This window comes from Phocoena sinus, chromosome 15, assembly GCF_008692025.1.
Source record: "Phocoena sinus isolate mPhoSin1 chromosome 15, mPhoSin1.pri, whole genome shotgun sequence".
NCBI lineage: Eukaryota > Metazoa > Chordata > Mammalia > Artiodactyla > Phocoenidae > Phocoena > Phocoena sinus.
In genome coordinates, this window is record NC_045777.1 from 42264611 (window position 1) to 42291866 (window position 27256).

General features: G+C 43.1%; 1 protein-coding gene across 1 annotated transcript in view; it reads left to right on the top strand.

Moving 5' to 3' along the window:
• MACROD2 (mono-ADP ribosylhydrolase 2) overlaps positions 1-27256 on the top strand; it is a 2059152-nt gene that overhangs the window by 1897634 nt on the left and 134262 nt on the right. Inside the window, exon 12 of the mRNA XM_032606628.1 lies at positions 23241-23303. Coding sequence (XP_032462519.1) covers positions 23241-23303 — 63 coding nt within the window. The remainder of the gene's footprint in view (positions 1-23240; positions 23304-27256) is intronic.

Here is a 27256-nt window from a genome sequence, read left to right on the forward strand (position 1 = left end):
ATAGACCCCACCTCTTGATGGAGAGTGTCAATGTCACGTTATTTAAAAAAAAAAAAAAGTGGAATGGGCTATATATATATATATATATATATAGCCATTTTTTGAAAATACATTCTGCTCCAGTATCCATTATACATACATACACACATACATGTATAACTTAATTTTTAAAACCTTGTGGAAGGAGATTCTGAAGAGACTACTAATGGAAAGCAAGCAGAGACAGGATGATATGAGTATGGAAGTCTTAATGTCCATCTCATGTAATCATGGGGCTTACGGTTCAGGAGTGGGGAGATCAGGAGTGGGTGCACCTGGGGGAATAAACTCTGGATTCCTGTCTGTGCTGATTGACCTTAGCAAGTCTCTGATCTCTGTCAAGCAAAGGGTTTAATCTGTGTGATCTTGATCGTCTGTCCGTAAGCCCCTGGTTCTGTGAAAGGTTGACGTTCGGTTGTGCCATCATCTACTCACTGTTTCCGTTTCTGGTTTAAAATTCCTCTCCTCTGCAATTTGCTGACTCTAAATTCTACTGCTTTTGCTGAGCAGACATTCACAGTCTGCTGTCTGTGCAGCTAAATCAAGTGTGAGCTTCACGTCGTCGATGGCACCAAGTGTTATTTCAAGACTTATTCCTCCTTTGTGTATGCAAATTTGCATTTTGAATGTGTGCCATCAAAGGAGTAATAGGAAACTGGGGATTGTACTGTAGCCAAGTCAAAGGAACTATATATAAATAGAGTAGATATATGTATTAAAAATGCCCTGCTCTTCTCCAAGAGAGAGTTTTGATGTTAGATGAGGGCATAAGAGCACTAAATCCAAAGGGCGGGGATATGAAAGAAATGGGAAATTGACTAAAAGACAAGCCCAGGGTTGTCTCTGAACAAAGTACCTTCACGTGCGATGATACATTCAGTAGGTGCTTTCTGGTGATGCTCACAGCAGGGCTCAGCCTGGCTGAGACCCTGAACTGGTGAGCGCTGCATAGCAGGCCACACCAACCAGTCCACGGGTGTTTGTAAGTCAGTAATTTTTCAGACTCCCAGAGTGATGCTTTCTGTGCAGCCAAGCGTGAGCACCACAAGCCACCCACTGCATAGTTTGTCTGGGCCAAGACTTCCAGATTGAAGGACAGAAAGTCAGATCCATCCGGTTTAAGCAAACCTGCATCTGAAAAGTCCAGGCAGTGCTGGGTCAGAGAATCAGTTCCATCGTGATGGGGTCTCCCATCTCTGCACCTCACTCCGTGTCGGTGCCATTTCAGACGCTCTCCTTTTGCTGGGGTGAAGATGACCACCAGGTGGCCTCTCATCCACCCCAGTGGGGGAAAAAAAAATGCGCCTCTTTCTCAACCACTCCAGCAAAATATCTGGAACCGAGTTTCATTGCCTCTGATTGGCCAGTCTTGGGTCAATCCAGGGACGTTCAGTGTTCTGACTAGGCCTAGGTTACACGGCAACGCAGGGACCGCAGGAGCCGGGGAGAGAGGAGATCAGTTATGCTGAAAACTCTTCTTTCCCAAAAGAAAACAGGGGAACTACCAGCAGGAAGAATGAACGGCGAGCATTCAGGTCAATCATCAGGAACTTTGGATCGATGAATTGCTGTGTCTTTGTTTTCTAAGATAGACAATAACAGCTAAGAGGACGTAATGTTATGACCAATAATATCCGTTGTTATCAATACCCTTCTTTCCATTCTTGCTTCATGACGAAAGATCAAAGTGAATTTTTAGGGCAGTATTGGCGTTGCTGAAAATCCCACCTTGGAATCCTGGAGGTGTGGAGAGAAGCTATAGGTAAGGTGCACCCAACCAGAGGTAAAGGCCAAGGATGAGAAAAAAGCATGGCACGTGAAAGTGAACAGAGCAGAGATATAGAAAATGAAAATCCATGCGGTGGGAGAAGTGATTAAACATCAGAAGGGGAAATAAAGGCAAAGAAGAACAGACACGTGGTGACTGGCTGTGGTGACTGGGATGTGTTTCCATAGGAAACACACTTGTGGAAAGAGATCTGTACCTCACAAGAATAGGACTTAGAGAAAGTCAGCAGTGCTGTTAGTCTTAAGAGTGCACTAGTGAGTTGGAAGGCTGTATGGAATCAGGCTTTTAAAATTCACGTGTTCACTTTTTAAATGTCATTCTACATTTCCAAGTTGTTTGACAGTGGGTCAAAGGAATGCCAAAAGTACTGTTTATGGGTGGCTTTATTCTAAATGGCAGCCCCAGGCAGAGGCGAAATTTGAGCTTCTGTTTACATCTGGAAATTCCTTGGCTGGTACATTAACCTTGGCTTTGGAAGCCTGATGTTTATATATTGGCCGCCATGGGGAATTGCTTTGCTCTTGCTGCTCAACAGCTACGGATTTCCTTATCTACAGCTCATCCAGTTAGGGAGCGTTGGACCACATCGTCCGCTTAGCTTTCTAATCACTTTACCAGCTCCTTGTTTTAATAACTAGTGTCCTTCAGTGTTGTTTCTGCAGGTGCATTTTAAAATAGAGGTCTTAGAAATAACGCGAAGAGCCACAATAACGGGTTTAAGACCCGGATTGTGAAATCCAGACGTCATCGATCTTAGGAGGCTGAATCCTGAGGCTTTACTAGTCAGCTTATTCATTGATACTGAATAGGGTTACATATGCAGATACTAAGTGTCACGAGGCAGTTTTGAAGCAGTCTAGCTCACTGACCACAAAAATTAGTAATCTGTGAAACGTGATTAAAATAGCACATCTCTCAACTACCAAAAGCTGCCTTCAGAGGAAGCTACTGGCCTGCCAAGAGGATGTTTACTGGGACAAAGAATGAAAACAAAATCCTGAAACAAAAGATAGTGATGACTTCACCTTGAACCCGTGCCTAGAAAATTAATTAAATCCTAAGTTAAATATAATTCTGCATAAAATTTAATTATATGGCAATGAATATTTTCATCCAGTAAGCTGGGAAAGTTCTCCTGGTCCAGAGTCAGTTGGAGAGACACCATGCAGTGTGTCATGGCAGAAAGGGCACAGGCTAGAATGAAAGCCAGATCTGGGTTTGAATCCCAGCTCTGCTACTTAACTAGCCTGTAGACTTTGGGAAGTTCCTTTAAGCCTCATCTTTCTCACTGTGAAATAGGAATAATAATCCTTACTTTCTGGGATTTGGGCAAGGATTAGAAGTGTATACGTATAAAGAACAAGCCTAAAGTAGGCACTCAAAAATGATAGCTGTCATCACTATTATTAGTAGTAGTATTACGGTTACTTCTTCTGGGTGATAGATATCCATTTTTCTCTCCCCACGAAGAAATCCAGAAAGCAAAATGCTTTTTTAAGTAGCCTGAGTGTAGAATTGAAAACTGACTCAGTCCAGTAAAATCATGTCCGGGGCGGGGAGGAAGTCTTGTTCATTTCCCAGAAAATGTATGGTCAAATTATTTTTTTCCTGCCCTGTGTATTCTTTCCCTAAAGAGATTTCAAACTTTCACTTTCCTCTGTGTAGAACATTCCTGGCCATTTATCTGTTGTTATCCCTTCAGTAAGTCTGCCATTATTTCTTCAACAGGTGCCAGCAAAAAGAATCATAAGCCCTTACGAGCTAACAGTGAAGTTTCAGCCAAGAAAAGAAATAAAAAGCCAATTTCCTGAAAAATGTAACATACATAGCTTGGAACGTACTTGTTTGTTTGTGTCTTTCCTTTTAGTTTATAGAACAGTCTTTGCTCTTTATGTTGAAAAACTGTCAGTTATTACTGGCTATTGGCCCCTTTTTCATCTTCAAGGTAATAGACTTCTACTGTAAAAAGAAAGAGATACTGAGCACAAGTGCAGCCATGAAGTCTTACATATATTTACCTCTAAAAGTGAAAGGGCTTATAGTATTTTAGAGAAACAACATTTTTTTTAATACCAGGCACTCTGTAAATATTTGTAAGTGACCATGAATGAACAAATGGATAAGCAAAGGAACAAGGGGAATTTGCCATGACTGCAGATCATTTCTCTTGAATGAAGCATACTGCTTTCTTTCCTGGGGGGGGAAAAAAAAAAAAGTTAAGATAAATCATTGTTGAAAGAGTTCTTTAGGGACTAAAAGAATAGTGAATATGGTAATAAAATATTGCTCCCCAAAGCAGAATGTGGTAGTTACAGTTACAGGAAGCCTATTAATCCCTTTGTTTTCTAGGATTGCATGCCTTGCGTGTAATTTAGGTTTTGAAATCTTCCTTTTCCTGGGCAGAGAATAGCCCCCAGAATATCAGACCTATGGTTACTTGACAACAGCTAAATCTACCCCAGAGCAATTTCTGTTATCCTTATTAACAAAGATCTTTGGGAGGTGAAGGGCATTTCAGGCTAATAAGCAATGAATTTGTTAGGGTGTGTTCCAAATGCTTAAAAGAAGGTGGGAATCAAAGTATGGACATAATCTGAGGGTAGTTAGACTGGATCTAAATCTCACTTGATTAGTGGGAATTTAGGTACATTTCTTAATCGGAAACCACAGTTGCCTTATCTAAGAAATGAGGAAAGGATGGACTCCATCTCACAGTAGTTTGGGTGAGGATTAAGTGAGATAATGCATGTGAGGCATTTAGCACAATGCCTAAGTACTACTACTGTGATCTCTTTGTACTCACACTTCTGACACCAAATGTGTAAGCTTTTTCCTTGCACCAACCAATTCTCTGGCTCTCCAATATCACCAACTGGGTGTTCCACAACTTAATTCGATTCTTACACCAAGTACCCACAGTTAGGATCAGACCCCACAAGTTAAGGGCTCAGTCCCACAAGACTACCCCCACCCTAGACGCCGACTGCAGGTTGGGGCAACCTGTACTTCTGACTGACCAGCTATCAAGTAAGGAGATCCTCACAATCCCCTCCTTGGGTTTGATGCTTTGCTAGAACCACTCACAGAACTCAAGGAAAACAGGGTACTTACTGTCATCAGTTTATTGTAAAAGATACAAATGAAGAGTGAGGTTCAGGGTGAGGTTCAGATGGGTCCCAAGCACAGGAGCTTCTGTGGATTTGGGGTGTGCCACCTCCCAGCATGTGGATGTGTTCACCAATGTGGAAGCTGTCCAAACCTCATTGTTAGGGTTTTTATGGAGGTTCCATTATGTAGGCATAGTTGATTAAATCATTGGCCATTGGTGAATGGACTCAATCTCTAGCCCCTCTCCCCTCCCCAGAGGTTGGGAGTGGGGCTGAAAGTTCCAACCCTCTAATCACATAGAGTCCTCTTGCAATCAGCCTCCATCCTTAAGTCCGCCAAGAGTCACCTCATTGGCATAAGCTCAGGTATGGTTTATTATGGGTAACAGTAGTTGCTCCTATTAACTCTATCACTCAGGAAATTACTCAGGGGTTTAAGGAGCTCTGTGCCAAGAACTGGAGATGAAGATCAAATAAATATTTCTCAGTATATCTCAATATCACGCTAGGTCATATTAAGTGTTCAGTACATGAAAAACAACTGATGGCCAAAGCAACCTTTACACGTTTTGAAGCCAAGCGTCAACAGAGATCATTTCTGAACGTCTACTTACATAAGTCTGGTTCTCTCTGTTCTACAAATGAGAGGGCTAGATCAGATATGGGGAAATGCCATTTCACACCCACAGCTCTTCGAGCTAAAGGTGTAGGGGTGGGGGGTGGGAGAGAGACAGGTTGGAATGATGTCTGCTGACAATGATGCCCCAACATGCACAGGGCAGGGGAAATAAGGAACGGGTAGAAGAGGGACAGGTGAAGTAGAAGAAAATGGAGGTAAGTTTGGAGGGGAGGCGGGAGAAAGGCTGAAGGGGTGAGCAGCTCAAACTGCTACAATTCTCTGTAGGCAATATTGGGATTTCTTGCAAGGAAACCCACTGTTCTGGACTTAGAAACTAAATATCAGTTTCCACAAAAGAGGAAGGACTCGATGGACTGGGCTGGACCACGATGAGCTGCAGTCTATGAAGATACAAACAGATCGCAAAAGGAAAAGGGCAACAATACATTAAAATGCACTCAACCCCTGGAGGGTCCTTCATACCCACAGCTGATTGAAGGCGGGATAAACCTTTGTAACATAGTATTTGTGGCATCTACTCCGCTCAGTGTCCCCATATACTCACCACACCTTCCCCCACACACCCTCTCTTGGGGAGGCTGGCTCTGGGTACTTGCTTTCTGAACTTGGGGTCAGAGACCACAGTTCCTCCCCATGTGGGTCTCTCTGTAACCTGATCCGTATACTCATGACATGAGGATATGTGCTCATGTCCTGTCTACAGGAAGCTGGCTTCCTGCAGGGCAAATGACCCAAAAGAATGAGAGCATATGCAAGGTGGGAAGTGGCAGCCCTTTTATAACCTGATCTCAAAAGTGAAATACCATCCCTTCAGCTGTATTCTATTAATTATAAGCAAGTCCTTAACAAATCCAACATGCACTTAAGGGGAGGCAAATTAAGCACCACCCCTTGAAGGGAAGAGTATCTAAAAATTTGTGGGCAAATTCTTTAAAACTGCCATAATCCCAAAGGGCTTCCTAATTTCCTGTTCCAAGACTTCCTACGTCATGGCTGTGTCTCTGCCCTTGGATTCTTTGGGACCCCCCTCAAATATTAAATCCCCTTATCGACTTAAGCTGATGTTTAATCAGAAGTCATTTTTCAAAACAGCCTGAGGTCTTGGAATCAGTGAGAAGATGTCTGAAACAGGGACTTTGCTGCCTTGCAGAAAGTGACGTCTTTGGTGGATTGGAGCTGGTCAATGGTTATCTGAACAGTGGATCCAGCCAATTCCTATGCCACATGGATAATCGTCCCTCCACCAGGCGTTCAGATGTGTGGTTTTCAGATGTGTAGGCTGGCTGAGTCATCTCCTACTATTTCATCCGGTTGATCTAAAGCAGGAGGCAGCACACTTCTATAAAGGACCAGATGGGAAATATTTGGGGCTTCACATGCCACATATGGTCTTTGTCACATATTTTTCTTTGTTTTCATTACAACCCTTTAAAAAATGTAAAAACCATTCTTGGCGTGCAGGCTGTACAGAAACAGGCCTGTGGGCTGGAGTTTGCTGACCCCTGCTCTAAAATAATCATGGAAGGATGCTCGTCGTGTCCTCGGGAAATATTTAGATGTGCTTCTCCACACCCGCAGCCGTGATGACAGAGTGTCCTTTCTATGTTTCTAATTTATCTTGCTTGAGGTGAAGAGCTGCAGAGTCCTCTTTTCAGGTTGGATACCTTTTACGTAGGATTTCTCTTGTTCCTTCAGGGAGACAAACAGGTTCAAAAATTAAGTGACTAAAGTGATTAATGTGGCGCTGTCAGAAAAGAATTATGGACCTGTAGGGTTATGGTCTCTCAGAGGACTCATTTTTCGTTTCTATCCATCACGTGAATAACAGTAACCTTCTCCAACAAGCAGAATGAAGAGTGTATGGACCGCCAGTAAGTATTCCTTACTGCTCACCAAATATTGGCACCACAGAGACTTTACACAGCAGTGGTGATGTTTAGGGAATTTGTGTCAGATCTGGCTTTTCATGGGGAAAAATAATCCAGTCTCATACTTTGACTTTTGGTTCTTTGCTGTTTTCTCTAATATCAGCATGCCTCATGGGTGACATTGAAAACACACACACACACACACATCCTGTGTCTTTATCAGCAACTGGAATCAAAATCCTTGGATAAGAATTTTTTTTTTTAAGTCTGCATTTTAATTTTACCAGAGCATTAGTAAAAATATATTATTTAGCCCATGAGTCAACAAAAGATAGTGAGTTAACATGTAAATATGATTAACGAATTCGTACTAGAAGAGGCAAAAAGGAAAAAAACTAAAGGGAGAAATTAAAAGCTGTTCATCATATTTCATGTTTCAGATAGCTCCAGATAAGTAGCGCTGCTTTCTTATTTTACTACTATGCCCAAACTCACATCACCACAAAATTGCTAAACTGGGGTGCTCTATGGAAACCATACAGGAAAACATGGCAAACTCTTGCAAGAGTGTGGGATTTTGGCTATGATAAAGGAAGATGTTTAAGGGAGCAGTGAATCTCTGCTTCCTATTCATAATAACCGCAGTCTTAAGTCTTTGTTTAACCCTCTTAAAACTTACCTGTAGAACGTATCATTAGCTGTCATTAAAACGGACCAAAATCATAATTTAATTAGTTTTCATAGGACAGATTTTTGAAGGGTCATCTTTCATTCTGGAATACATAATGTTTCTTCCTGTAATTATTTGTTCCTCTAAATTATTCCAATCGTACATTTAATAGCCGGTTTTAGAGGAAATTGTTCACTTGCCATTCGTTTGGATGGTTTGAAGAATTAAATGCCTATATTTGAGTATTTGTCCAGACATTGTCATGTGATCAGAAAACTTTTCATCTAATTTGACATGTTTTTGATTGACATTGTCAGGCAAAAGGCAGCATTGATTCCACTGAGTTTTCTGAAGAAAACATTCACAGCGTTAAGTGTTAAAAACTCAAGACGTTTTGACACTTCTAGAAGGCACAAATTCTCTGGGATAAAACAGGGAAATTGGTTCCAGAATCAAGTCCAGAGTCATCTGACATTTGTAATTCGAACTGGGAGAGGTAGAGTAATTTATTCTCATAAACAAACTGCCAAGAAGATAGAAAGTCCTGAAAACCTTTCTCAAGCTGCTGTTGTGTGCGTGTTCTCCTGGGGTCCTCCTGGCGGTAAATGCTCCATCATCCCACTACCATCAAACTGTTTCTGTCTGTTGCTCCCTGCTGCAGCCTCTGCCTTCTCATGGGGTTCCATTTGTTTAAGTGGGAAGGGGCTCTATATATGAAATGACTGTCCCTGGAACCCATGGGAGGGGAGAGGCCATTGGCCGTTAGGCAGACTGATTTCCATTTTGAATGCATGCAGTCACTCACAGAGGATTCTCTTCTCATTGATCACAGGCTGCCGGATACATGTTTTTACCAAACGTATTTCTGTGGAGAGGAGACGGCTGGAATTCTTTAGAATTATCCAAAAAAGGGCATTAGATAAGAGCAGACTTCTGCAAATTGACCAGTTTGGCAGAAAGAACAAAGCACATGCCAGAACACTGTACAGCTAGAGATTCACGTGTCGTTTTATGTCTGTAGCATGGTACATACTGGCAATACTTAATTGTCTATGGCCTCCTCTGCCACCGGGAGAGAAAAAACAAATGTTCCTATTTGTCTTTCGATGTGGCTTCTGATATTTACATTGACTTGTCTAAAATAACATCAGCCACCCTAGACAATTTTTGCCTAGTCCTCGAGTCTGTTGACTAATTGTTTCAGGTGGCTATTAAGAATGTTATTATCATCTCAAGGAAATGATCCACTGCCAACAAGTATTGCCCTGGCACAGGAGAAATAGAGAGAACATTGGAAAGGGAACATAAAGAAAATATATGTAGAATTTTATTTATTCAAAGAGAAGTAAGACCCCAGTAACTCTTTTCGGAATATGCCTAATAGTCATTTGGAGGTATTTCAATTCAAGACCAGGAGACCTTGATTCTCAGTATAGTAATTATGTACTAGCGTTATAGTTAGGAATACTAGGTAATTACAGTGTTATCAGCAGACTTGGGAGAGGTGATGAGTTAATTGCTAAATAAAAGTAATTTACACTAAATTGAAAATGACAGCTGATGCCTTCTTAAAGCACAGCTTGATGGGAAAGAAAACATGTGGATGTGGACACAAGTAGGAAAAGGAGAAATTACAGTAGGTCTGGAAATCATAGAATGTATGCAGAAATGGGAAAAAGGAGGCTGGAGTTCTCCTTTTGCTTAGACTGGTGAAGAGGGCTCACAGTAGGATGTATTCCTATTTGTGACATAAAGAGAATGATATAGGAAGCAACTATTTCAGACCATCAGTCAAAACATACAAACCAGACAAAGTCACAAAAGAGAAAAACAGAAAGCTAACCAGGAATGTCAGCGAGTAACATAACTTTATTTTAAAAATGACCACGTTACTTTTTTGAAAAGTCTTATACAAATTTTTCAAATATTATTTTAGAAGGATTTCTACTGGACTGTTTTTCCTCTCCATCTGCTTGGCTTCACTTCCTTCCTACTGAGACATCTCTACAACATATCTCACAGGCATCTTACACCAGCATGTTCCCCTTTGTTTCCCAGGTTCAGTAATAGCTCCCCAACCTCCAGTGTTCCCAGGCCATATGCTTGGGTGGGATTCCAGCATTAGAGTATCGTGATGAACAGATTTCACTTGGAAGCAGATGACCAAGGCTCAAATCCCATTTCCATTCCCTACTAGCTGTAGAACCTTTGAAAGAGTTCTTTAAAATAACAAACATCATTTCCTCACCTATAAAATAGAATAGTTGTCACGTCTGTATCAGCAAGTTGTTATGAGTGTTAAATGGGATCATTTTGAGCTCTTAGAGTAGAGGCTGGAACCACTCTTCATCCTTCATGCCTCCAACTACTCACCAAAGCCAGTTGATTCTGCACTTGAATATCTCCTCATTCCATCCTGTCCTCTCTCTCTTCACCAGCCACCCCTTTATCTCAGATTTCTATCATCTCTTGTCCGGAGTATTTTAATCAATTCCATATGGGTCACTTATCTGGTCCTGCTACCCCCATCAATCCATACTCCACAAAGCAGCCATGTGAGAGAGAACCCTTCCATGGCTCCCTAGTACCCTCCATGGAAGCATCTGCCTCCTTAGCAAAGGGTACAAAGCCCTTTGTAATAAGACCGCTAGTTCTTCCTCTGGCTTCTCTCCATGCTCCACTCCCCTTGATGACAGCGCTCCAGAAGCAACTCCCAGTCACGCATGTTCACTCTCACCTCTAGCCTTGTTCCCCACCTTGGAACACTCCCTCTCCATGTTAATTCCTCCTACTACATTTGCCTGCATAGCTCTCATTTAAGCCAAGCTTGTGGCCCTCACCATCTAAGCTTCAGCCCCATTGGCCACCCCACGTCTTCAAAGATGCCAGGGTCTTTCCCACATAAGGGCCTTTGAACATGCTCTTCACTCCACCTGGAACACTCATCCATCTCTCCCTTTTTTTTTTTTTGTTTGTGGTACGCGGGCCTCTCAGTGCTGTGGCCTCTCCCGCTGCGGAGCACAGGCTCAGCGGCCATGGCTCACGGGCCCAGCCGCTCCGCGGCATGTGGGATCCTCCCGGACCGGGGCACGAACCCGTGTCCCCTGCATCGGCAGGCGGACCCTCAACCACTGCGCCACCAGGGAAGCCCCGATCTCTCCCTTTTTGCCTTATTCATTTCTACTGATTAATTTCACATAGTAAATGCCTTAACTTCTCAGCTCAAATGCCCTTTCCACAGGGAAGCCCTCTCTGATGACCTTAGAAGCCCTTGCCTCTACTAGCATTTATCATGATTAGGGACAATGTGTTTGTGTAATTATTTGATTTAAAAATGTCTTAGATCAGGTTCCCTAGAAGCCCACCCTAAGACAAGCATTCAAGGGCAAGCAGTTGATTTGGGGAGTGATTCCAGGAAGCACCAGGAGGGAAGTAGGGATATGAGACAGGGAAGGGAAGGAGAGAAATGCAGGGCTGGGTCCTGCAGTAGAACTCTGGGAGACCATGTGGGAGCCTCAGAGTTGTCCCACTCAGGGGGCATGAAAGCAGGTGTTAATTTCCTACTCCTGTCCGTCACTGGTTGAGGGCTGCTTCCAAATTGGCTGTTCGGAACAAGTGTCCCATTGAGACTAGAAAAACCCCTATGGCGGAGTGTCACACGTGTTCACAGGGAGAAGCCACAGCCACGGGAGCTTGCGGAGATCAGAGGAGGGGCCCGAGGGACAACGGTGGGGATATGACAGCTTCTGCTTCAGTATCTGTCTTCTGCACTCTTCCACTCCTCACCAATTATCTCGAGAGTAGCACTATGCAAGAGAATTATAATGTGACCCATAAATGTATATATAATTTTTACCTTTTTTTACCTTTTTTAAATTTTGAGAATTTTTTTTAACATTGAGAAGCAATGTTTTTTCAAAAAGTAAGAGAAACAGGCAACGTTAATTGTAACTCTGTATTTTATTTATCCCAGTATAACCAAACTATTGTCATTTCAACATGTAGTCAATATAAAAATTGTTAATATTTTATATTTTTTTGTGCTGTCTTCAAAACCAGATGTGTAGCTGTCATTTACAACACATGTCAACTTGGACGCACCACATTTTTAGTGCCCAATAGCCATTAACTAGCTTAATATCTAGTAAGTAAATATTTGGTTAAAATCATTACTGGAATTCCACCATTTTTAAAGAGAGATAAAATACATATATATAGCACTGTTGTTTTTTATTTTGGGTTTTTTTTTTTTTTTGCGGTACACGGGCCTCTCACTGTCGTGGCCTCTCCCATTGTGGAGCACAGGCTCCAGACGTGCAGGCTCAGCAGCCATGGCTCACGGGCCCAGCCGCTCCGCGGCATGTGGGATCTTCCCAGACCGGGGCACGAACCCGTGTCCCCTGCATCGGCAGGCGGACTCTCAACCACTGCGCCACCAGGGAAGCCCAGCACTGTTGTTTTTATAGTTGCTAGTAAGCTTAGGAGTGGTTGTCAAGTTTTATCATCTATAGCATTATTTTTGAGTTAGGGCCCATGTTTATAAAAAGTTCATTTTGAATTGTGGAAAACCCATACATTGCTTTCACCCTAAAGCTCAAAATACCAAATCAGCGTCTTAAAGTTTTTATTTTCACCACTTAAAATAGCATGTTTCAACACTGAAGGAGCAACTATTTTAAAGGGGGGAAAGGATAGAAACACGAAAATGGAGGTTTTAACTTCTCATTATAAGTGGACCTTGTGCAGCTTCACATATATGTGTATTGAATTGTCACCTCCGCAAGGGACACTTGCACTCAGCACATGTACGTCTTCAATCAGTGATTTCCCAAAGAGCCACGTGGGCAAAGCAAAGTGGATAATCGAAGCACTTAGTCAGATATTTCTCATTTAATTCAGCTGAAATACCCAACGTTTATTGAGATCTACCTGTATGAGATAAAATTTTATGTTTATCTCTGGATTGCCTCAAGCTTTAATTTCACCTTCTGCGGGCAGGTGTCTCTCAGGAAACCACTCCATCCATCTTTCTTTTGTCAACTCCCAAAGGGAAAGTCTTTTGTCTTTCAAATAACCTAATTTATTCCCTCTCCGCCATCTTGAACTTTGTAGGTACTCAGCAAACATTAATTCATGACAAAGATGCCTAACAGCTTTTGAATTTATTCATGGGATGATTCTTCTTTTAGAGAACATCTTTATGTATTTTCTGTTCTTCGACAAAAAAGCAAAACAGTGTTTTGTCTTGCCAGTTCTGTATTTAACATCTGCAGAGCACAATGTGTGCCTGTTTTAAACAAAATGTGTAGGCACACCAGTTATCTCAATTCAGAAACATAAATGAAAATAGCGAGAAATATAATTTTTGGAAGGAAATTTAACCTGAGGGCTTAAAGTTAGCAAAAAAGTACAATTGTTTTGTTTGCGAGAGAGCAAAAGAAGCCCATTATTGTGCTAAGCTTTATTTTGGTCATAATTTTCCCAGTTATGATGTAGACACCAGGTTATGTTTTACTACCTGAAAACCAATGTAATTTATAACCACGAACACCAGCATAAGTTGATTTCTAACCCTAGTTGCACCATGAATTCATTGGAATACTTATAGAAAGTTGCTTAATTCCCCTTTGCTGGTTTCCTATTCTTTAAAAAAAAAAAACAAAACACATCAATATGTTTCTTATTATTGTCGTTCCTTAATGGTTATTGATTGTGTTTTGTATCTCTGTGAGGCGTTGCAACTTCCCCAGGGAAGACTGAGCTAATGAATAGTGTTTGTAAAGTACTTGGAAATCCTTGGATTAAAAACTAACCATATCAGAGTAAAAGTATTTGTTCTAATATGCCATATGGGAGAACTATATGTTATCTATTAAGAGGGGATGTGTGATATTGAAAATAGTTCTCTGGTGCATTGCCTTGTGCTATTTTTATCCCAAGATATGCCACTGGCAAGTTTTGGTGTGCTGGGGTCATACCTTCCTCGTGGAAATGCTGTAAAGTTCAGTCCTGTGGCAGATACTTGCTGAGTTTCTTATTGTGTACTTGACACTCTACTTACCAACCTACAAAATATATGGAAGAGACAGTTGCATGCTACAGTCTCACGTGTTTCCTTTCCTTGAACTTGCATCACATTTAGGTCTCCCTTAACAGATACATATGCTTTAAAAATAACAGGTTTAATCAGCGGATCAGCGGTCCCCAGCCTTTTTGGCACCAGGGACCGGTTTCGTGGAAGACAATTTTTCCATGGACGGTGGGCCGGGGAGGATGGTTCATGCGGTAACGTGAGTGATGAGGAGCAATGGAGGGTGGCAGATGAAACCTCACTCGCTCGCCTGCCACTCACCTCCTGCTGTGCGGCCCAGTACCTAACAGGCTACAGACCGGTACTGGTCTGCGGTCCGCGGGTTGGGGACCCCTGGGTTTAATTATTTCCTCTTCTCCCTAAACACACAAATAGGCTGTTTTGGGACATTCTAGGAAAGAGGTAGGACCAGATGATGGTCTTCTCTGTCCTAAAATTGAAGACCAGCCGTGAGTCTTACACAGCCTCTGTGAATGGGGTGTTTTTGTAATACTATTTAAGTCTATTTTGAGTGAACTGCTACTAGCGACCAGGAGAGCACTGCTCAGCATCTCCCCAAATGGGCTCTGTGTGCCCCACTCCATTCCCAGGGGGTTCTAAGTCATCAATCTGCATAACTGCATTGTACCAAGTTCCACACGTAACCTCCACTGGCCTGGGGAAGGGATTCCTCCTGTAAGGTAACTGCTCCAGTAAGAAGACAAAATGGTGACAAGTGTATTGTAACTAAAGCCTGGGCTCTGTGTCTAGGCTACCTTTCTTTAAAACTTCTGCCCCACGTGATGTAGGAACTTCATATTTCATAAGTAACCTGAGGAACATGGAACAGGAAGTAATTTTCTCCTTTTTCCCTGATTAATTTGTGAAGTAACCACGCAAGGCCAGGTAAAGGATGAGCATGTTCCATTAATTCACAAATATTTATTGAACAGCGTATGTTCAGTCTAGGTTCTTAGGAGACAGCCGACAATGAAGCAAAGATCCCTGCCTTGGTGGAGCTTACACTCAATTAGGGGCAGATATGTGTAAACGATGAACATAACACCTATGTAAATTAAATACTAGAAGGTGATGGATGATTGAAAAAGACAAAAATAAAAAGCAGATCAGGGTGGGAATGGAGTGTGTGGGGATGGGGAAATGTTGCAATTTTAAGTGACATGTTCAGCACACTTTGAAAGGGGAATGTTTGAGCAAAGACTTGAAGAACGTGGGGGAAAAGCAGTCTAGGCAGAGGGGATGGGACGGGCAGTACAAAGACCTGGGGAGAAGACACCCTCATGTGCCGGAGGAACAGCACAGAGCCCGGTGTGGCTGGAGCGAGTGAGTGGGGAGGAGATTAGAAAGAAGTCAGGGCAGGAAAACGGCAGGTTCTCCAGCACACAGGCCTTGCTGCCTTTGAGCGTTTTGGAACATGTGAGCAGAGGAATGGTGTGATCTGACTTAAGCATTTTAAAGCAAGCCATCTGGCTCCTAGGTTGAGAACAAGGGCCATTGCCCCAATCCAGGAGAGGGGGGATGGAGGCTGGACCAGGGTGGTGGTAAAAACAGATGAACTCTTAACTACTGCTGCTTCCTACATGGTACCACATTTGATTTTTAGGAGCCATTATTTGTGATCAAAGAGATGTGACTTTTTTTAATTAATTTATTTTTATTTTTGGCTGCATTTGGGTCTTTGTTGCTGCACACAGGCTTCTCTAGTCATGGCGAGCAGGGGCTACTCTTCATTGCGGTGCACGGGCTTGTCATTGTGGTGGCTTCTCTTGTTGCAGAGCACAGGCTCTAGACACGCACACTTCAGTAGTTGTGACACGTGGGCTCAGTAGTTGTGGCTCGCGGGCCCTAGAGTGCAGGCTCAACAGTTGTGGCGCACGGGCTTAGTTGCTCTGCGGCATGTGGGATCTTCCTGGACCAGGGCTCGAACCCGTGTCCCCTGCATTGGCAGGTGGATGCTCAACCACTGCGCCGCCAGAGAAGCCCGAAATGTGACATTTTTTAACTGTCCACAATTTAATGAGGTTCAACCAGAGGCTCAGGTAAACACCATACCTTTTCTACATTGAGAGCTGAAACATGGTTTGAATGACAACAAAATTATTACTAGGGGAGAATGAAGTTTCCTTCTTAATCCCTTGACAAGTGTTTATGGAGCCCCTATGGGATTGTAGGCACTGTACTGGTTGCTGAGGACACCTTAGGAAAAAGAAGAGCATCTTTCTCAGCGGAAGACTTACAATTTAGCTCTCAAGGGTCAGAAGAGGTCACAAGGCAAGAAAGACCTCAGGCTTTGGCACAGTCTGGACCCGAGTTAAAGTCTCAGCTCTGCCACTAATTGTGGGACTTCAGGGAAGTTATCTGACCTCCCATAACCTTGAAATCTTCATCTGTAAAAATGTAGATAAAAGTCTAAGTAGGACTGTGGAGGGATTCACAGTAATGGGTCAGAGGTGCGTAAATGCCTGGTGCCTAGGAGGCAGCAGCTACCACTCCTGTCAGATGGTGACTGCCCAGCTGTACACCTCTTTCATCTGCACCGGAACAGCCGCATGCACGAGGCTTTTCATTAAAGTAGTGAGGCAGCCGATTCGGGAACTTACTTTTCTAAGCTCAATCTATTAAGATAGATCAGTTGGCTGATGACACCTCCAGAACAAAATGTTTAAATGTTTGGAACTAGCATCTCCTGCCCCCCACTTCTTTCACTCTTTGCTTTCTTTCTTCCTGAAACCACTAAGCAGGGCTGAGCAAGGTAGGTATTCACATTGAAGTGGTGGTGGTGAGGTGGTGAACCCGCCCCCGCCCCCGCCCCCCCCCATCCCCACCCCGTGCGGAGTGCAGGCCAGGTCAGGAGGGCATCTCGGTCTCAGATTGAAGGACGCTAAAGAAACAGGACGACAAAAGGCAGTGTGTGATCCTAGATTGCCGTGAAAGGTATTCTTAGAAAATTGGCAAAACTTGACTGTGGTCTGTGGCTTCTATGGTAGGAATGTCATCACTGCTAATCTCCTGATCTTGGTGGTTGCATTGTGGTCATGAAGAAGAATGTCTTTGTAGAAAATACAGACTAAAGTATTCAGGGCTGATGGGGGTAATAAGGGGGTGATTATGTCCCCAACTTCCTCTTACGTGGTTCAGGGCAAAAAAGAAAGTTTCTCGTACTGTTCTTGTAACTTTCCATTGTTTAAAATTAGTTCAAAATAAAAGTATCTTTAGTATTAAAAAACAAATTTAGAGTTGTAGCTTTGCACCCATCTGGCTTAAGTGTCAGAAGAGCTAGTTTCTCAATGTTTTTGGTGTTCTACATTAATTTGTATGAGATTATAGTTTAATTCTTCAGCCATTAAGTATCATTTTCCCATGCTTTTACTGACCCATAATTCAACCAGCTTACCCAGCTAACAAATACTAGTTGCATTTCCAGGGAGACACTAGTGGGCACTGGTGTCAGCTGACTGGGTTGAAACCCTGCTGACATCACTGTGGGATCTCAGGGAAATGATTTAACATCTCTGTGTCTCAGTTTCCCCATCCACGAAATGTGGATAATAATAATGCCTACCTCATTGGGTTATGAGAATTAAATTTGATAATGTATTCAGAGCGCTTAGACACTGAGCAGAACACAGCCAATATCCAATACATGTTAGCTGGCATTAACTATCAATAATATTATCCTGCTGCCCACATAACTCTGTTAAATAAAACGTAAACATTGATGGCAGTGCATACTCATTGAGAGCACTCCTTATATAAGCTAAATTTACTTTTTGAGGGTGTGTCTTCTAGAGAGGTTTGGAATGTGTAAGATGAGAATGTAGCCGGGTGGCAAAATACAAAATTTAAGACTGAATTCCTTATAAATGAAAAAGCGCTGAGTTGAAAAAAATAACTGAGTCTTCCTGAACTAAGAAAAATTAATATGCCATTTGTATTAATCAGCTATTGTCACAATCATACTGTGTAACAAGTCACCCCATAGTGCAGTGCCTTAACTAAAAGATTTACTCTCATGCTCACAAATTTGCAGGTTGACCGTGGTTCCACTGATGTAGGCTGGGCTCAGCTGGACAGTTCTAATTCAAGCTGTGAGCTCTCTGGGCTTGCCTCCAGACTGTAACTTGGGCCAAGGCTGCTTCTGCTCATGTTTAATCCAGCAGCTGCAGAGGTATCTTCTTGTCATGGCCAATGTCAGGAGCACAGACACCAAGTCCAATTATGCAACACGTTCAAGCTCTTTGCTCCTATCATGTCCTCTAACATTTCATTAGCCATATCGCTTGGTCAAGTCCAACAACAATGGAAGGACACGGAGATAAATAATCCATTACAGGGAACTGAAGAATTGGAATCCAATCTGCAAAGCACTGTATTTGAATTGCCTGCACCCTGTCCAGGTCCAGAAATCTTGGGCCTTTATAAGAAAAGGTAATAGTATACCAGCAGGCAGTACCCATCCGCTTGTTTCCCCAGTAGCAAGGATGGATTTGTTCTGATTTACCTCCCCTTGCTCTTCCCATCCCCACGCACAGTTCAAAAATGGAACTGCAGATATCAGGGTAGCAATTTGTAGCCACAACATTGAAATTTTGCCCTTATAAAGCTCGTCCGTATAAAATTAAACATGAACTACACAATTAAACGAATTCACTTTTTTATCCGATGCGGGGGGTCCTTCTGCTCACTGCTTACAAAATCAGTACTCACCAATGGTAGAAAGGAAAGGTACCTTTCGTCAGAATGCCAGCAATCTGGGGAGATGGTGGACTCAGTGTCCCCCAAAAGCCACCTCCAAAGATTCCGCTCAGCCATGACAGTTTTAAAGGCAGGGAGGGGAGTGGTCTCAGTTAATCATTGAGATAGGGCGTCAGAGTGGCCACCATTCCCCACTGCATGCAGGCTCGTGGATTTCTTATTATCTTCCCCTACACGTTATCATGTTCACACAGTTTGGTCACAGAGTCTGTTCACGAGATTCTGAAGGGGAAGCTAGGGAAGAGATCTAGTCATCTGTTAATTACTTATTCTTCGTTCCCACTTCTTTGATCTACCAGAAGAACTGACAAATTATTGTGCGATTAAAAGATTTGAAAGGTGTTCTTGGGCCGGAGATGAGTAGAGCACGGGGGTGCCTTGTTTAAAATTAGTTACGGTATAGCTTTGGTAAAGTGACAAGAAAAGGGGCTTCCTGCTGAGGGCAGTTTCCTGCAAAGAACTGCTTACAAATCCCCACTTTTCAGACATCATTCCATTTCTATGGGATTAGGGGTGAAGGTCTGTCTTCTGTAACTTTTTCATACTGACATAGGCAACGTATTCTCAGACTGGAAGATGTCAACATGGGCCTGTAGCATCTCTTTGCTGACAATTTTAGTTGCCTGCTTACATGTATGGGCAGAACAAGCTACAGTTATTTTGACACCCACAAAGATATAGATTATTATGTGCAATAATGTTAATCCCATTCTCTTGAGGCCAGTCCTTAGAATTGTGGTAGCCATAGACTCAAGTTGGAGCAGCTTATGTCATGGCTAGCATCTGTCTGGTCATCATGCAGTTAACTTTTTTTTCCTCTGGTGGCGGTTATGGTATCTGTTAAACAACTCAGGAATGAACATCAGACACTGAGTCTGTGACTCTATTTTCCTAATCATTAACTGCTCGGTTTTATACTTGGGGAAGGGCGGAGGGGAGGGGAACCTGCAGGGTTCTACTCGTTTCCAACTTCACAGCAGGAGTCTCTTATTTTTATTTCTATAAAATTCCTGAAATATCCTTGAATATAGTATGTGCTCCATAAGTATGGATTGAAAGAATAGAGGGCATGGTTTTAATACTAGAGAAGCAAAAATGATTCAACCATTAGAATTCACACAGGTCACTGTGCTTTTTGGCGTGGGAAAGTAGTATTATGTGACATTCAGTGCGAATGATATGGAAATTTATTATCGGAAGTAAATATGGGATCCTATAGGTATATCAACTAAGAGAATTTAGTTTCTGTGTGACATGTTTTAAGCTCACAAAATAGCCTGTCATTTCCCTATACTTCTTCATGTTTATTGTAAGCCTTTTAAATCCCTTCTAAAAACCACAAGTTTACATTCCCCACTCTACTTAACTTTTTATTGTTTTTATGCTTTCTGTGAAGATAGCTAGACAGACAGGGCTGATAAAAGGAAAGCTTGTTCTTATCAAATACGGGTAAATGTGTAATGGGATTTTTTTCTTTCCTACCAGAGGAAGCCCACTGTTTCACTAAGAACTCACCCAATTGAGGTATTTTAAATGGATGCAATGTTAGAAGCCAGCCAAACTGTCCTTCTAAAAGTGACGTGAATGCTAACCTAATTGCCCGAGAATGTTATCAACTGGCCTTTGAAAGCCAGACTTCTACGCTGATTCCCCCTGCTGGCCTTGAGGTTGCACTGTCTTTGGAAATTGATGAAAGCAATATACCTGAGCCTTTTCATTTGAGGGCAAGTTACTCAAATGCCAAATACAGCATTCTTCTAGAAGGCATTTACTCCGTGATAAACATGCCAAGTGTTTCTTGAATTTGCTTCCCAAGGGCAGAAATCCTGCAACTAGACCACCCCACAGCCAAGACTCAAAGTCGAAAACAGAACATGCCGGACTGCGGTAGGGAGTGGGACCACGGGCACAGGGATTAAGGGTAAAACCCAGTAGCAGTAGGTTAGATAAAGAGCCAGACTGCTTTTTACTATTATAAAGTTGGACTTGGGGGTCTGACCATGAATTTCCTTTTCATGAATTTAGAACTGGTGGAAACAATTCTTTACCTTCCTAGGACTCAATTGTTTCTCTTTCCCTTCTTACCTTCCTCTCTTCATAAGATTTTTACCTCCCACTCCATAGGAGATGTAGTCACCAGACCAATTTTAAAAGCAGCCTGTCACTGCAGACTTCAAGCCTATTGTGGAATCTGTGTTAAAAGGTCTGTCTGAGACTTCCCTGGGGGTCCATTGGTTAAGACTCCATGCTTCCAAAAAAAACGATTCCACGCTTTCAATGCAGGGGATGCTGGTTCGATCCCTGGTGGGGGAACTAAGACCCCACGTGCTGCATGGCGTGGCCAAAAAAAAAGGGGGGTGGGGGGTGGTGTCTGTTGGGGGAGATGGGAAAACTGGTAGATCTCTCCTGCTTGAGTCTGAGTCCATTTGGTGGGAGAAAGGGGGAAACACTGACTTACGTTTCTGACACATGCTCCGGCACCAGCTTGGCCTTGTTAGGGCAGCAAGAGCGGCAGTGATGGCTATTTCCTTCCCACAGCAAAAGCCAGTGCCAGTGCCTCCGCGGAGAACCAGAACAGAGAAAGTATCAGAAATATCCTTGGAAATGTGTCACGCAGAACCTTGGGTTTACAGAGTTACAGAGCCATCCCAGGTTATACTGTGTCCCGCGTGACACATGGCACAGTGCTGGCCAGAGGGAATTATATACGTACTGATATATTTATTCATTGATGACATCCCTTCCGCATGTCAGTGTCACTCTTATTTATCTATTTATTTATTTATCTTTGTCATTCTATTATAACATTTTTCTTTCAGGTCAATTCCAAATTTTTTTCCATTTGCAACTCTCCTCAGAAGCTTGTTTTTCAGAGCTGCTTGGTGAACTGTTTCCCCATTGCTTCTGAGGCTCTTGTTTCAGCTCCACTTGTTGAGTCCTCCTGTGGGGAGGATTCCCCATCCTCTTGCCTCTGGATTAAGAGTTGACAGTTGTAGCAGATGGTGGGTCAAAGCAGTCAAGTAAAACAAGTTTAAGTGATCTGAGCCTGGCTGTGGGCAGGAATTTTAAAAGGGCTCAGCTGGGTGATTGTTCTGCTCCTTGTGGCCTTGGCTGATGTCATCACTTGGGGGCATTCGGCTGGCAGCAGGGCTGGGTTGGAAGGTGGGAAGAGGCTTCACGCATATGTCTGGCCCCTCTGTGCTGCTCCATGTACCCCTCTCCACCTGGGAGGCTAATCTGAGTGTCTTCACAGCAGGGTGGCTGGATTCCCAGAGGGAGAAAGTGGAACCTGCTATAGTCCTCTGAGGCCTTGGCTTGGGGGGGCCCAGACATCACTTACACATTTCACTGGTCTAAACAAGTCACAGAACCGGCTCGAATTTAAGGAGACAAGAAATAGATTCCACTTCTTGAGAGACAAGGATCTGTGGCCATCTTTAACCCATAGTAATATGTGCTGATAACATCTGCTTCTCTGTTTTCTGTACTTTAACGACGTCTCTTACGTTTTATCATTTAAAAAGATTTTTCCAAACACAGAGACTTGGAAACCCTCCCAGCAATGAATTATAAAATGATGTCTTTATTTGCCTTTGAAGAGTTAATTTTTTTCTACACATAAATCCACAGACAGATATATATTATATATTTTAAGCCAAAGGGAAGTTTTTAGCTAGTTTCTAATATATAGCCACCATTATACCTGTCCAGTTATTAATTTTTCAAGGAGTTATGTACTACGGCATAAACTTGACCAGCATAATCTGTTCAACACAGAATATTTCAGAGCATAGATATGTTAGACTGTCATATGTAAAATGTAAGCAAATGTCTAAAAAATTAAGTGAAAATAGGGGTTCTTTTGCAACATACAACAAACAGGAAAATAAAGGGCATAGGAACGTAATCAACCAAGTTTCCTTACACAGTGCATATTGCTTGAGTCAAGGAAAAAAAGCAGATTGGAATTAAAATTTGTATTGCATTTTGGGAAATGTTGTGCAAGGAGAGGGATGTTACTGGAACTGCTGAGTGAATTTTGTTTACTGCAGTTCAACTTTCCACCAAGCAAATCCTGTGAGAAGGGACAAGGCTAAATACACCTATTTATGTAGGTAATTTTTCTGTTTCACGCCTCTGATTCATCTCTCTGCCTCGCTTTATGGGGAGTCATGCTACACTGGTTACAATTAATTTCAGTACTGCATATTAGCCATAAAGAGATATTTCATAAACTGACTTGATGTATATTTTTTTTTTCCTCTGCGCTTTTCTTGAAAGATGAGAACGGTCCACAGGAAAAGCCAAGTGCCAAAGAAATGGAAGGGCAGGGCCAAGAAGCAGGTGAGCTCAGATTTCTTTTGAGGCGTCCCCTAGGCCTCATTCCCAGAGGTGAACATGGCTTTACTTAGTGCCCTTTTCTGAAAATATTTATACCGTTTCACCAGGTTAATATCAATATTCGTTCAGGTCTCCCTCGGGAAGCCACCAACCCTGTTAACTACAAGTGTCAGGCCCACCAGTCAGAAGGGTACCCTCCCTCTCAGGTCTCGATCACCAGCCCCACTTTTCTCCCGTGTGATCGCAGTTTGCTCAGTGATGCTCTACGCGGGATGGGCAGAGGTTGGAAGGACAATGTCAGAGCTGGGCTGACTGAGGGCAGGTCAAACTCAGCAGATTTCGTTTGGAGGAAAAAATGAAATGAAAAACATTCACAGGGGGACTTCCCTGGTGGTCCGGTGGTTGGGACTCTGTGCTCCCAATGCAGGGGGCGTGGGTTCCATCCCTGGTCGGGGAACTAAGATCCCGCATGCCACAGGGAGCAAACAAACAAACAAACAGAATTAAGTTTTAAAAATTCACAGGAAATATATCAGAGGCTTTCCTTCCACAACGAATGGAGTGTCCTTTACTGTTTTACATTAAATTTTGAAGAGCCGTGCTTCTGGTCATTTCTCTGTATGTTGTAGATGATGGTGTGAGGAGTGACAGAGGCTTACTACCCCACACCCAGAGCTCAATGAGATCCAAAGCCTTCCTGACATCAACTCTGTTCACTGAAGAACAGATGAGCCAATGGAATGCTTAGAGATCTTCTGTAGATTATAAATTGAACTTTTTAAAATAAAATGGCACTTAAGACTCAAAAGAGATTGTCATCTCCTTAGGTTTATCTTTTCTTCCTCCCCACTTTTGTCCTCAGGCATGCTCTCCTTTAAAAGAATGATTCACAGGGATTCCCTGGTGGCGCAGTGGTCGAGAGTCCGCCTGCCGATGCAGGGGACACGGGTTCGTGCCCCGGTCCGGGAAGATCCCACATGCCGTGGAGCGGCTAGGCCCGTGAGCCGTGGCCTCTGAGCCTGTGCGTCCGGAGCCTGTGCTCCGCAACAGGAGAGGCCACAACAGTGAGAGGCCCGCGTACCGAAAAAAAAAAAAAAAGAAGAATTCACACAATTTTGCAGTTATCCACATAACCACCAAAATAAAAATTTCCTTCTTCTTTCTATTTTCCAAGTCATTCTTCTGGTTCTAATGAGCCCAACGGATGGGGCATCTTTGAAATAGTGGGCTCTGCTCATGTGCCAGCCGCATCCTAAACCGTATGCTGGGCTCTTAGAAATAAACCAGGTAGTGTGATAAGTTTTTCACTGCAAAGTTCCTGCATTAACCTTGGAACTTTTGCTAGAGAACCGAAAGCTTTTACTACTAACCTGGAAGATGGAATTGAAGAAGGCCAATCAGAGAAGGCACTGAAGCAAGGCAGCAAGGACCTCGTGTACCTGCCACTGGGTCAGTTGGCTCCCTTTGCTAAAGTGTAGTCCTTGCAATGGAATGAATTTCTAACACAGAAAACTGTTGTCATCCGCATCACCATCGCCCCCAGCTCCCGGCCACCACACCGTTATGCTCCGTGGAAGATGAGTCTTCTGTGAAAAGCTGTCACTGTTTTTACTGTTTGGGGCTGATGGGTATTAATCAACTAGCTGCTGACAGCTGAGGCCATTCTCTGAATATTGTGGTTTTACAGGTTTTATTCATTCACTGCTCTGTCCCAAACTGTCTTTATCGACATAGATTTCTGCCACCCCTGTTCTCACACACACACACACACACACACACACGTATACACATACACAGGCACACACATACAGGCATGCACACACACCTGCCTGCTTTTTACGTATTCATCTCTTTTCCCCTAATCAGTTGAGGACAGTTGCCTGTCAAGAGAGAGTGGTAGAATACAAGCTCTCTTCTCCACCTCTTGGATGGACAGCATCGCCGCCACAATATGGGTGCCTCTCATGGTAGAGAAGATTCCTAAATGCACCCCTGAGGGGCTCTTCTTGCTTTTTCTAAGTGGCCGGCACAGAGTCCAGTGGCAGGATTCGTCTATGCTCTTGGCCAGCGTCAGCATACGTTGCTGTGTCTGCTCTGCGTCCCGAATCCAAGATCAGAGAAGTCAGAGATGCAGTTCTGGTCATTCAAGTCCTTCTGACCTACTGTTACTCTTCCAAAATAAAAGTAACTTCCTTTCATTCGATAGAATGTCCAGCTTCAATTCTAGCTACATGACTCTGCAGGCCTCTTCCATATCACGCAAAAAGCACAATCTCAAACCAGCATAATCCAGCAGTTCTGACTGCTGTCATGATCAAATCAAAGTGGTAGGTCCTAGTCCTCAAACAGCCATTTAACCAATACCTATCCGGGCTTTGCTGTGACCCAGGCACTGTTCTGGACACCGAAATAGGGCAGCAAGCAATAAAGACAACTTCTTTGCTTCCTTGAAACTTACATTCTGGTGGCAGTGATCCAAAAATAAACAATTTAAAAAAAGTATGATAGTGACAAATGCATTGTGGAGAAATGAGGTAGTGTAGAAGGAATCCTGAGAAGGCAGCTGTCCGTTGGCTGGACTCGGGGAGGACTCCCTGAGGGAGCAGTAATTAAAGTGAAATCTCAATGATGAAATGGCGGGAGAGCATTTCAGATGGAGGGTCCAGATAATGCAAATGATTTCAGGCCGATTTTAACAGGTTGGAGAAGGAAGTTCAGAGTGGCTGGAGCGTGATGGATGAGGGAGAACATGGTGCGAGGTTTGGGAAGACATCATAGGGCCAGGTTATGTCTGACTGCATAAGATTTGATTTTGTTAGAACTACAAGGAGAAGCCAATGGAAGGTTGTTAGTAGTAGAGGGACCTAATCTGTTTTAACAAGCTCACTCTGCCTGTGAGTGAAAACGCGTCAAAAGAACAAAAGTGAGACCAACTGAAAGACTATAGCAGGAAAGCAGTGATGGAGGTTTCTGGAAATGGAGACAAAATGGCCTGATGTGTTTTGTTCTAGAGGTAGAAGTAACAAGATGTGCTGATGGATTGGATCTAGGGCGTAGGGAAAAGAAGAATCCAGGCTACATCCTAGGTTTTTAGCATCAGTAACTACATGGATGATGGTGCCACTTACCGATGTATGAAAGACTGGCCACAGGGCAGTTTTTATTAATAGAGTTAATAGTTCAGTTTTGGCCATGGTAAATTCAAGAGGACTCTTGGCCATGTGGGATGTCAAGAAGCCAGTTAGGTATCTGAGTCTGGATTTCTAGGGAGAGATGTGGACCAGAGATACAGGCTTGGGAGTCACTGTCAGAGAAATGATGACTTAAAACCATGTGACTGGGTGAGATTCACTAGAGAGAACATGTAAATAAGGAGAACAGTGAGGCCTGGGACACCATGGCCTCTAGACATGTGGCACCAGGGGAGAAGGAACAGCCACAGCAAGAAAGTGTTTCAGAAAGAACAGAGTAGACTCTGAAATGCTCCTGAGGCGTCCAGGAAGATAAGAAAGGAGAAATGACCATTGGATTTGGCAAAGTGAGGTCATTGACACCTTTGATAAGAGACTACTTCGAGGAGGATCGACGAAGCCAGTTGGAGTGCTTCATGGAGAGACCGTGAGATGAGGAAGTCCAGAGCAATAACATGGACTTCTCTTCTAGGGAGTTCTGCCGTGAAGGGAAGCAGAGAAATGGGGTGATGTGACATCAAGGCAAGGTTGAAAGTCTGTAGTTTGTTCTTTTGATGTTAATAGGAGTTCGTCATCTAACAGAAGGAAGTGATTCGTCTCCAGTTATCTCCCTACCAAAAATCTTACTCTCTGTTCTGATAGAGGCGTGACCTAAAAGTAACAGTCATATACCTTATGGACGAAGGATATACTAGAAGATATCCGATTAGCCTTTAAATGTGTGTTAGTCACCATGCGTGTATGAGTTATCTTTAGTTCCATAAC